The sequence below is a fragment of the Arvicanthis niloticus genome, chromosome 6, assembly GCF_011762505.2.
Source record: "Arvicanthis niloticus isolate mArvNil1 chromosome 6, mArvNil1.pat.X, whole genome shotgun sequence".
NCBI lineage: Eukaryota > Metazoa > Chordata > Mammalia > Rodentia > Muridae > Arvicanthis > Arvicanthis niloticus.
Window position 1 is genome coordinate 66,303,695 of NC_047663.1, and position 11,847 is coordinate 66,315,541.

The following is an 11,847-nucleotide window of genomic DNA, read 5'->3' on the forward strand; positions in this document are numbered from 1 at the left end:
CTGAGCCCACACTTCACACACACACACACACACACACACACACACACATTTATTTAGTATTCCTGAGCAGCACCAAGGTGCAGTAGAAAGGGCTATACACACACACACACACACACACACACACACACACACTTTATTTAGTATTCCTGAGCAGCACCAAGGTGCAGTAGAAAGGGCTATTGATCTTAGAATTCACCAGCATCCGTCTTGAACCCTGACATCCTCTCTAGGGATTGCTGCTGCCTGGTACCTAGTCTACCTTGGATGCTAAAGGGGCAGTGGTGGTCCTGGCCCCCCAGCAACTGCTTTGCAAGAGAAGGAGAGAGAGAGAACCAGGGTGGAGGGACTGGAGGGACCATAACCCTGCACTCACAGGAGCTCGGTAGCAAATCCTGATACAGATCATTTTCTGAAAACTAGCAAGTTTTTGTCTCATAAGTGATATGTATTCTTTCATATAAACTTTAGAAAATAGAGATGAAAAAAATCTACCCTCGCCGGGCAGTAGTGGCACACACCTTTAATTCCAGCACTTGGGAGGCAGAGGCAGGCAGATTTCTGAGTTCGAAGCCAGCCTGGTCTACAGAGTGAGTTCCAGGATAGCCAGGGCTACACAGAGAAACCCTGTCTCGAAAAACAAAACAAAGTAAAACAAAAAAGCCCAAAGAACAAACAAAAAAAAATCTACCCTCAATAGTAATCACTTAATAATTATATATTCAGATTGAGATATATATAGTTTGGAAAAAAAAATATATATATGCAGTTAAAAACTAAACTTGGCAACTACACCTGTGATCCCAGCAGAGGCAGAGAAGCAAGAGGCTCCATGCAAGTTCAAGGTCAACTTGGTTTACACAGGACTCTATCAAAGGCCCTACTGAAAGGAAGGAGGAGTGAAAAGTGAGGGTTAGTGGGTAACTGTCAGGAATCAGTTCTGTCCTTCCATCTTGATAAGGCAGGGTCTGTTTCTGCCTCAGCACTGTACTGGTCCTGCAAGCTTTCTCCAGCTCTTGCTGTGGGAATGCCGGGGTTACATATGTGTGCACCACTGCCTGAGCTCTGGGGATCAAACTCTGACAGGTTTTTATAGCAAGTGCTTTTGCCAGCTGAGCCATCTCTCCAGCCCGCATTAATCACTCTTTGGTATGCACTCTAATGCCATCAGACACCTCCACATCGCACAGCCATCACTACCCCCCCCACACACACACACATTCTTTTAAGAAAACTGAAACCCTGAGTCTATGAATTAGTGATTCTCATTTCCTCTTCCTCTGACCCATAACAGGCACTGCTTTCTGTCTCTGAAGTTGTTCCCTCTGTAAACATCACATTAGGGGCTTGTCTGCTTGTAGCTGGCTTACTTCACTTACCACAACACCACCCCGTGATTCAACTAGGTGGTTGAAATCATTTAAGGCCTTATAACAAGAATCATTATTGTTTGACATTTAAATAAAAATGAAATAAGTATTTCTACGATGGCAAATATGATTGTAGAATTCCAGGGTGGGTAACTCTGGCCTCACTTCTTCACTCTCTTCAGAGCTAGGCACTTGAGAGCCACATTGTCTGTTTATGAACCTCCTGGTGAATAGAGCATTTTTCATCTAGATAAAAGAAGCAATACTATACACAATACATATGCACATGTGTACTTATATATAGACAAGACTTGTTTTTATGATGCTGGTTTAAGCCCAGGGTCTTACTCTGACTTTCCTCCCATCCCAGCATTGATCTTTTTTTTTTTTTTTTTTTAAATGTGTGTATGTGGTGTATTACATGAGTGTAATACCAGCAGAGGCCAGAAGAGGGCGTCTCATCACTGCAGCTGGAGTAATGGGCAATTGTGAGCTGTCTCATGCCACTGCAGAAACCCACACTCAAGTCCTCTGATGGAGCAGTGCCTGCCTTTATCTCCTGAACCATCTTTCCAACATCCTTAATCTTTTTTAAAGTTTCATCAGACTTGGGCATAGTGGCACGTTTTGTAATCCCAGAACTCAAAAGGCTGAGGCAGGAGGATTGTTGTGCATTTAAGACCTACCTGGTCTGCTACATTGTGAGACCTTGCCTCCAAAGAGAAGAAAAAGCCAGGTGTGGTGGTACACACCTGTCATTCCAGCACTTGGGGGGCAGAGGCAGGAAGATCTCTGAGTTTAAAGCCAGTCTGGTCTATATAGTGAGTTCCAGGACAGCCAGGAATACATAGTGAAACCCTGTCTCAAAAAAATAAATTCATATATGCATACGCACATATATTCTAGGATTTTGGTTTATGCAGGAGACTATAAAGGCAGGATGCTGAGGAAAAGACTAAGGTACACATAGACTAGCTGAATTTATTCCCAGACACTCTGGGTCAGAGCAACTTGGCTCACCAAAGTCCTGGCCACAGTGTTCACTGCCCTGACTGTTCTTCTTAAAGAGAATGCTTGCAGCTCCCATGTCTGCTGTGTGCTTGTAACTGCCCTGACCAGGCCTCAGCTGTCCTGCTTTCTGTCTGTGATCTGAGGAGCTAAAGTGACAGAGCCCTGCTGACTCTTTACAGAGAATGTATGTCTGCCCCTGTCCCTTTCCTGGCAGGTCTGTAGGCTAGTAAGGGGGGCTTTCCTTCTTCCAAATGTCAGGCAAACCAGGGCCTGCAGGCTACCCTTAGTTACCGAGTATGAAGAATATCATTACCCATCTGGAAATTCACATTTTAAAATTAATGATTTTCAGGTCTATCTTCCACTCTGAATTCTAGCCCAGAGGTTAGAAAAAGGTGATATTTCTCCCAGTCCTTCATTGTGACCCTGGGGTCTCTTGGGACCTCTACCAATCTGAGCCAGACCTTGGGGCTCCAGGGTCCTCCCGCCAATCACTCTGGGCTCTGACTCTTGCCTCCCCCCTCTCTCCCTCCTCTGTCCCCTCCCCGCTCTCAGGTGGCTGCTGAGATCTTGGTGAGTGTTCTGTTCTTCACGGGGATGTAACTGCTTCTAAGTCAAGTCTTGCTGTGCTTGGTCTGGGCTGAGTGGGGCAGAACTGGGCAGTGACTGGGGGTTTTTTCCACAGCTTCTCTCTCTCCCCTTCAGGGCCTTTTAAGGACTGTGTTGGTTAAAAGGGGGGGTGGGAGGGCAGGTGTGGTAGTGCATGATTAAAATCCCAGCACTTGGCAAGTAGAGGCGGGATGATCAGGAGTTCAAGGTCATCCTCAGCTTCATAGAGAGTAGGAGGCCAGCCTGAACTACATGAGAGAGACCGTCTCAGAAGGGACGGGCAGGGGCAAATAAATGTTCCCTAAGCTTTGCCCGTCATCTCTACCTTGACTGATGCTATCTAATTACCAGCTATGGTTGTTGTCTTTAAATCGACTCATTTTAATTTTATTTTCAAACTCAAAGTGAGCTTTTTTAGAGAGAATTTAAATAGGCTCACAGCTGGCAAGGAGATCATTTGAAAACCTTTACGTGGTAGAGTAACGTGTGTTTGCCCTTGGAACTGGAGAAAACTGGCTAGGACATTTTTGTTGCTGTTGTTGTTCACACACGAGTCCATACTCTCCAGAGGGATCTCTAGTGACCCAGTGGGAGTATCAAATCCTTCTGCCCAGCTCCAGTCCCATCCTGGGGTCCTGAGGACTTCAAAAGGAAACGGGATGACCACTGTGCTCCAGGGCTAAGGGGAGAGGGGACCAACCTCAATTCCCGTGGGTGGTTGATCTCACCCCAACTTGACTGTCTGAGCCTCAGCAGAGACAGTGGGTACTAACTATGGATTTCTTGTGTCTCCCCCAAACCCTTGCCCCAACCGGGCTCTGCAGGAAATAGCGGACACCCCCAGCGGAGACAAAACTTCCTTAGAGACGCGCTTCATGACCGTCCTGTGCACCCGTAGCTATCCCCACCTGCGCAGAGGTGAGTCTGCTGAACCCTCACTCCTTCTAGTGTGGCAGTGGGATCCCCAAATATGACCCGAGCCTCCTAACCTTCTGTGAAGAGCAGATCAGCCAAGTGCCTAATTCCTTCTCTTCACTCCAGTAGTAGAGTGTTAGGGGACTCCAGAGCACTGGCCTGTCCTCAGCCAACTCCCTCTCCTTCCTTACCAAAGCAGATGGCATCCCTAGGATAAGGAATGACCAGCCAGTTTCACCTCATAGGCATGCAGTGTTAAGGATCCTGAAGTGTGCCGTCATAATCCATTGGGACAAAGCAGGGAGGGCTGAGATGGTGCAGGACAGGCTGCCACAGTGGTGTGCGGTGTCAATCCTGCAGTCCCCTCCCACTGAGACTTTGTAGTCTCATGTGTATCTGCTCAGTGCATTTCAATACTCGGTTGCTTTCTGCTTAACACTGCATTGTCTAGATTCCAGTTCCAGGTATATCAGCTGTGTGGCTGAGCAGGCGACTGACTCTCTGCCTTGATCCCCTGGTCTGAGGACTGGGGTTTTAGCTGTACCCCACGTGGTTGTTAGGCTACAAAACCTACAATAAACATAAAGTACTCAGTCTGTGCAGGGCACACAGAGCCTCCTGTGCGTCACTTTGATTATTATATAGTAAGCTCCATCCCAGCCTGCCAGGGAATACAAGGGAACCCAGAAAGCAAGGCCCCCCTGGGTAGTCTGGGCATTTCCTTTTACACATCAGCCTGGGGTAATAGACCTTGCCAAGGGCTGGGGCTATTGGCCAGACCTGGAGGCACTGGTGTGGCTTACCTGGCTCCAAGTCTTATGGTAGCCCTAAGGCCAGAACCTGCCTGTCACCTCAGCCCTACCCAGTGCCCAGCTCATGTGAGCTGTTCATAGAGTAGGTCAGGTGACTCTCCCCAGCTGGAGTTCATTTCTCCCTCAATTCTCTTGGCCAGTCTTCCAGGAGTTCATCAAGATGACCAACTATGACATAGAGCACGTCATCAAGAAGGAAATGTCTGGGGACGTCAAGGATGCATTTGTGGCCATTGGTAATTGCCAGGCACCAGGGGAAGAGGCTGGGACACTGCTGGGATTGTGGGCAGGTCCCCTAAAGGAATATGGCTTTAGCATCATCCTCGGCTGCTGTTACTGGGAACTAAATACTACCTCAGATTACCTCCCCTGCCAAGGCATGATTGCGGGGGCGGGGGACAGCCTGAGGACATCTTCAAGGCTATGGAGGCAGGGTGAGCATCCCAGGGATAGGACCAAGACATAGAGAAGGACAGTGCTCTGCAGGTCTGGAGTGTGTTTGTATACATACATACCACACACATGAGACATACTATATATGCACATATGAGATTCACAGGACATGTATACATAGCATGCAACACACATTCATTCACATGGTAGACTCTGCATAGACATAGCTTAATCATGTTCTCTCATACCACAGCCTGCCTCTGAGCTACCTCCTTAGCCCAGAGACCTTATCTCTGAACTTTTTGTTTTTTAATTTTTTTTGCTACATTTATGTATTATTTATACATAAATAACTGTATTATTTATGTTGTGTGTGTACACATAAATGCATGTTTATAGGTATGTGCATACCATATCGTGTGTGTGAAAGTCGGAAGAAAACTTTAGAGTTGGTTCTCTCCTCTCTGTGGAACTTGGGAATTGAACTCAGGTCCTTAGGTCAACTACCTTAGCCTGCTAAGCTCCCTCATGGCCTAGAGGTCTTGATTTTGAAAAGGTCTCTTTCCCTTTTGAGTCTCATTTCTTCCGGTAAACACGGATAGAGACATAGCTGAGCATAATGTTGCATCCTGTATATACCAAATCTTACCAGCAGGTGGTGATAGAGGGCTTTCAGAGTATCATTTGCAACATGCATCTTGAGTCTCAGGAATTCTAAAAAAAAAACATGGAAGAACAGTATTTTCTATTAGCTAAATAGAGGAGTTGCTTACAGTATCTCTTTACCACCTACAATGATGCCAGGACAGCATGGCAATTAGAAGCAGGGGGGCTGAGTAGGAACTGTCACTTGATTGCTATATGCCCTGGTCAGAACACAGAACCTGTGTCAGCTTCTGCATATCTGCAGTGGGACATGAAAACTGGCTTTCCTACCCATTCCTCAAGTGGTACAGAAGTTGTTACATACTCACACACACCACACTCCACTCAGAATGTCTCTAGAATCTCTATTTTTAAAGTGGAGTCTGTTTGGAATGTGTGTGTGTGTGTGTGTGTGTGTGTGTGTGTGTGTATGCCTGAGTACCTGTAAAATCCAGAAGGCGTCATATCCCCTGAAATTGGAGCTATAGGCAGTTGTTAGTGGCCCAAAGTAAGTGCTGGGAACCCAACTTGGGTCCTCTGGAAGAGCAATAAGTGCTCTTAATCACTGAGCCATCTCTCCAGACCCTAAAGCTCAGCCTTTAACCATCTTTTCACGTGCTCTTAATGTCCTCAAAATTGACAGCCCTGTATCTTTTAGGCATCTGTTAGGGCTTAAATCTCAGTTAAATATTCTGCTGACCTTGGTCAGCTGCAAGCTCCTTCACTGCAGGAGAGATTCAGTTCATGACAGAAAGAGAGGTGGGCAGAGGGAGGAGAAAAGGAAGGGACTTTGTGGAGGGGCATAAGCACGGAAGGCTGGCAACGACCCACATGTCTAGTAGGTTGGTGATAGTAAGTAGGTTGGAAGGTTGGTGACTGTAGCCGGGGAAAGCCCTGCCCAGGGTCTGAGCACACAGCCTCTGACCAGATGCCCTGACTCTCTCTCCTCTCTCCTACAGTTCAGAGTGTCAAGAACAAGCCTCTCTTCTTTGCCGACAAATTATACAAGTCCATGAAGGTATGGTGTCTGACCTGCTTCTGAGTACTGGCTTTCACAAACCTACAGGCACAGATGTGCATCCTCCCCCAGATGAAGACTTCAGGCTGCCCTTCCCCCCACTTTGTTTATGAGCATCTGCTTTTAGCCCCAACATAGTCTTTCTCAATCAAGGGTGATTTTATGCCCAACCCCCTCCCCCAGGGATATTTGTGATATCCAGACAGATTTCTCTGGTTGCCAAAACTTAAAAGAGTATTGCTGTTGATATCTGGTGGGAGTGAACAGAGATGTCAATACACAAGATGCAATGCACAGGTAGATCCCTATATTAATGAATGATTCACCCAGATGCTTGAGAACTCACTGTGTACTAAGCCCTGAGCCTTGTGTCCACCTCTCTGACCTCAGATGACCCATGGCAGTTCTACAGGCCCGTGGTAACCCCCTTATTTCATAGAAGAACAAAGAGTGGCATAGGACAGTTAAACTTGGCCATGTCTACACACCCAATAAGTGACAGAGCTGGAGGGAGAGGAGAGAGGGCCCTGGTGCTCACAGACTTCAGATCCTCTGTTAGTTTCCTAGGACTTCTATAACAAGTTCCCACAAACTAAATGACAACATAATCTCTCGTTGTTCTAAAATCAAGGCATTGGCAAGTTTGACTCCTTCCCTGTCATCCCTCTCCTACCTCTCGGAGACTGCCAGAAACCCCTCGTATGTCTTGGGTTTGGCTGCATCACTCCAGCCTCTGCCTTTATGTTCTTGTGTGCCTGTACTTCTTAGAGCCGCCCAGTGGGTTTATGGCCCTAATCCAACATGACTTCATTTTAACTCACTACAATGGTGCAATAATTAGCTTTCTGTCTCTGTGATATGATATCTGGGATGGGAAAAAAAAAAAAAAAAAAAAAAAAAAAACCAACCTAAAAGAGAAAAGAACGGATTTGGGCTCATACTTTCAGAGCCTTCAGTACATGGCCTCCTGATCCATTTCTCCAGCCTGTAGTGATGCAGAATGTCAAGGCAGGGTGGACGCGGCAGAGCATGCTGCTTGCTTCCAGATAGCCTGGAGCAGAGTGGGAAGAAGGAACCAAGGACAGAGTATATCCTCTGACACCCCACCTCACTTCCTTCAGCTAGGCCTTCACCTTCACACATCCTAGCAATGCCATCAGATCGTACATACATCAATGCACTAACCATCAAGGAAGTCGGAAACCTTAAGATCCGCTTTCCCAAATCTCTAGCCCTGAACACTGCACTGGGGACCAAGCCTTCAGTGCATGAATTTGCGGGGAGACTACGTCATCCAAACCATAAGGCAAAAACTGTTCCCAGGTTACATGAGGTGCCAGCTGGATATGAGTTTTAGCAGGGCCTGCTCAGTCCATACAGGACTATGTCTGCCAGTCCTCAGCACATGGGAGTTCGGTTGACAGTGTCTGTGGAAGACAGTAACGGGATAGCTGCCTGGTCTGGGAGGGCAGAAGAGACAGGCAGATGGACATCTGCCATAGCATGACCTAGCTCTGCCTTTCACTCCTGCTCCATGCACCTCTCCTTGTTGCCTCCACCAGGGTGCTGGCACAGATGAGAAGACCCTCACCAGGGTGATGGTATCCCGGAGTGAGATAGATCTGCTCAACATCCGGAGGGAATTCATTGAGAAGTATGACAAGTCTCTACACCAAGCCATTGAAGTAAGGAGGCCACCATCAGTGGGGTCTTTGATTATCTGCTGATGCTGAGTGAAAGGAGACCTGCCTCATTGGTTTTGCTATGAGAATATCTCTTTTACTTTATGTATATGTGTGTTTGCATATGAATGTCTGGTGCATGCCTGGTACCCACAGAGTTCAGAAGAAGGTAACAGATCCCCTGGAACTGGAGTTACAGATAGTTGTGAGTTGCCATGTGGGTTTCTGGGAACCGAACCTGGGTCCTCTGCAAAAGCAGCCAGTGCTCTTAACTGCTGAGCCACCTCTCGTGAGCCCCTCATGGTTGTTTAGTTTAGTTTTTTCATCTCTGGGGTTTGTTTGATTGGTTGGTTTTAGTTTCTTGGGTTTTGATTTTCTGAGACAGAGTTTCTTTGTGTAACTCACTCTATAGACCAGGCTGGCCGCAGACTGCCTCTGCCTCCTGAATGCTGGGATTAAAGACATGTGCTACCGCCACCAAGCCCCTCACAATTTCTCACTAGAAACAATTAAATCAAATTAGAAACAATTGTCTGGTTTTACTTTTTATTTTTATTTTACATGTATGGTTGTTTTGCTTGTTTGCTTGCATATATGCATGTCTGGTGCCCATCAAGGCCAAAGGAGGGAGTTGGATCCCCTAGAACCTTGGTATGATGGTTGTGAGTTCTGGTCATCAGACCCAGATAGATCTGCAATAACAGCCATCGTTCTTAACTACCCAGCCAGCTCTCCAGCCCCCAGCTTTTACTTTTTGTAATTTTATTGTAGTGTAGTCTACAGGCTGGTGAGGTGATAACAGGTTACCAGCACTAACTGTGGTGTCAACCATACTATTTAGTTTACATAGCACAAAGTTGACCTTTTTAAAAGGACACAGCGCAATATTTATTGTTTTACTTATTGGTAGTGGAGACGAAACAACATGCTAAGTATTCACTCTACCCTGGAGCCATAACACCAACCCTTCTTAAGAAATGTCTTATTTAGCTGGGTAGTGATGGCACATGGGAGGCAGAAATGGTTTGAGGCCAGCCTAGTCTATAGAGTGAGTTCCAGGAAGGCCAAGCTACACAGAAAAGCCTTGTCTCAAAAAAAAAAAAAAAAAAAAAAAAAAAAAAAAAAAAAGACATTTCTTATTTTGAGACAGGGTCACTGAGTGGCCTAGGCTGGCCTTAAACTCACTGAATAGCCCAAGCTGAGATTGAACTTGCCATCCTCCTGCCTCCACCTCCTTCTGAATTGAAGCTGCAGCTTCACACATCCGAAGTGAGCACACTACCACTGAGCTATAACCAGGTATCAAAAGTAGAGGTCAGTTGAGATCATAGTGACTAATTGGTGAGTTGGAGGCCAACCTGGGCTACATGAAACCTTGTGTCCAAAACCAAAAAACATTATAAGTAATAGAAGCTCCTTCTAAATGGAGATATGCACTTCTGGGGAGAGCCTCGCTCCCTGGCTTGACTACAGACAGACTCTTTTGATGTATCAGAGTAAGCAATGCTTATCAGCTTTGCAGCTGGCCTGGACTTTGGTTCAGTGGCTCTCTCCCTGATGGTGGCCATATAACAGTGGGCACCAAGGGCCAAGGAACATGCCTGGCTTCCTAGGGCAAGATGGAGGTCTCATGCCCTTCTATGGGAAGCTGCAGGGCTGGCTGCACACAAGGAGCTGGGATGTCAGATAGGGTCTGAACTGTTCCCAAAAGGAAGGGAGGTACTGATGTAGGCAGCTCAGCATGGTTGGACCCAAAGGGCAAACTCCTGGAGGTCACAATGCGTCTGGAGAGGTCTCTCTGGCCTTGATACAGCAACTGTGTTGTGACTGAGATGCTGAGTATCACGTCTAGGTCAATAGCTACTAGGATGCTGGGATGTTTAGACCATAATTACAGGTTTCTCACTCTGCTTTCTCTCTGCCTTGCCAGGGTGACACCTCTGGAGACTTCATGAGGGCTTTGCTAGCTCTCTGTGGCGGAGAAGACTAAAGCTCCCACCCTTGGATGGCCCCCCCTTGCCAAGCAGTGGCCAACTGCACCAGCCACCGTGACCTGACCAAGCCATTGCTTCAGCTTCAGAGACTAAGGAAGAAGCAACGGGTGGAGTTGGACTGTCATCCAGCTGGGGTGCTCTCTAGCCATTGAGGGTCCCAGGTGGTCCCTTCTGTTATCCCTCCCACTCATGGCAAAGTGGCTGGTGAACCACAGCCATAGATTGCATTCAATCCTGCTCCCCTTCTGTCTCCTCCTCCGCCCGCCCTAGCTTCCATCCCTCCACATAATCCCTGCCTGACTTGAGCTTTATCACATCTCAAAACATACCAAACCTCTAGTCTATGAAATGAGTAATGTGTATACATTGGAGGGTGGGCTGTGTGATACCCAATGCCAGGCGAGCATTCTGGAATAATAGAGATGATAGATTAGTTTGATAAAGGGGTGATCTTCCCCGGCTGTCACCATCCAATCTGATAAAAGTACCGAGCTAGGAATTTCCACATCCAGGTTTCATTTTGTATCTATGAAACCCTTGGCCTCAGACCTTGGGCCCATCCCATCCCTTCTCTAGACTCAGTTTTGTTATCTACAAAATAAGACACCAAAATAGCTTGGCTTCCCTTCTAACACTGACCTTCTAGACTGAGTGGACAGCTCAACCCCTTGAACCATATTCATTCTGTAAAGGGAGAAGAAACAGGGCTAGGAAGATAGTTTACTTAAGCAAGTTCTGTACAAGCATGAGGACCTGAACTCAATCTCCAGAACCCATAAAGGCCAGGCATGGTGACATACCCCTTTAATCTTGGCACTATGGAGGCAAGCAGATCTCAGTGAGTTCAAGGCCAGCTTGGTCTATATATTGAGTTCAGGCCAGGCAGGGATCTATGACAAGATCCTATGTGAGAGCAAACACACAAAACCAAAAACCTATGTATTTATAATTCCAGTACTGGGAAGATGGACACAGGAAGGCCCAGGGGGCTCAGTGGCCAGCCAGTCAGCCAGGCTAAATCAGTGAGTTCCAGGTTCAGTGAGACCCTGCCACAAAAATAAGTTGGATGGCTCCTCCGGAATGACACCGAAGGCCTCCACATATGTTCACTACTCCCTGACACACACAAAAGAAAAATCAGAGACATGCAGTCATTTGCAGCAAGAGCCTCTGTATGCAACCTAAATTTCCCTTTAAGGCTGTTTCACCTGCTTACGAGTGAGTTCTGTCTTTACCTCCTCCTGCTTCTAGGGAACCTGCCCCAAGTCTGGGAAGTCCCAGCCTCCCTGTAGCTCAGGTTCCCCAATCCTTGCTGCCTGGACCCCCATTACAACCAACCCTGCACTTCTCTGATCTCCTCAAGGTCACAACGCAACCAGTAGATTGTCTTCTGCAGAGGTG

The 11,847-nt window shown here is 47.0% G+C and overlaps 1 protein-coding gene across 4 annotated transcripts in view; it reads left to right on the plus strand.

Annotated features, from left to right (window-relative positions):
• Positions 1-10,795, plus strand: part of Anxa6 (annexin A6) — a 54,371-nt gene extending 43,576 nt beyond the window's left edge. For 3 of the 4 annotated variants that reach the window (XM_034504967.2, XM_076936823.1, XM_076936822.1), the window contains 6 exons: positions 2,934-2,951; positions 3,812-3,905; positions 4,855-4,950; positions 6,712-6,770; positions 8,333-8,455; positions 10,383-10,795. In XM_034504967.2, coding sequence (XP_034360858.1) covers positions 2,934-2,951; positions 3,812-3,905; positions 4,855-4,950; positions 6,712-6,770; positions 8,333-8,455; positions 10,383-10,442 — 450 coding nt within the window. In that variant the 3' untranslated portion in view covers positions 10,443-10,795. The remainder of the gene's footprint in view (positions 1-2,933; positions 2,952-3,811; positions 3,906-4,854; positions 4,951-6,711; positions 6,771-8,332; positions 8,456-10,382) is intronic. The other variant, XM_034504968.2, reaches the window with a different exon arrangement.
• The last annotated feature ends 1,052 nt before the right edge of the window (positions 10,796-11,847 follow it).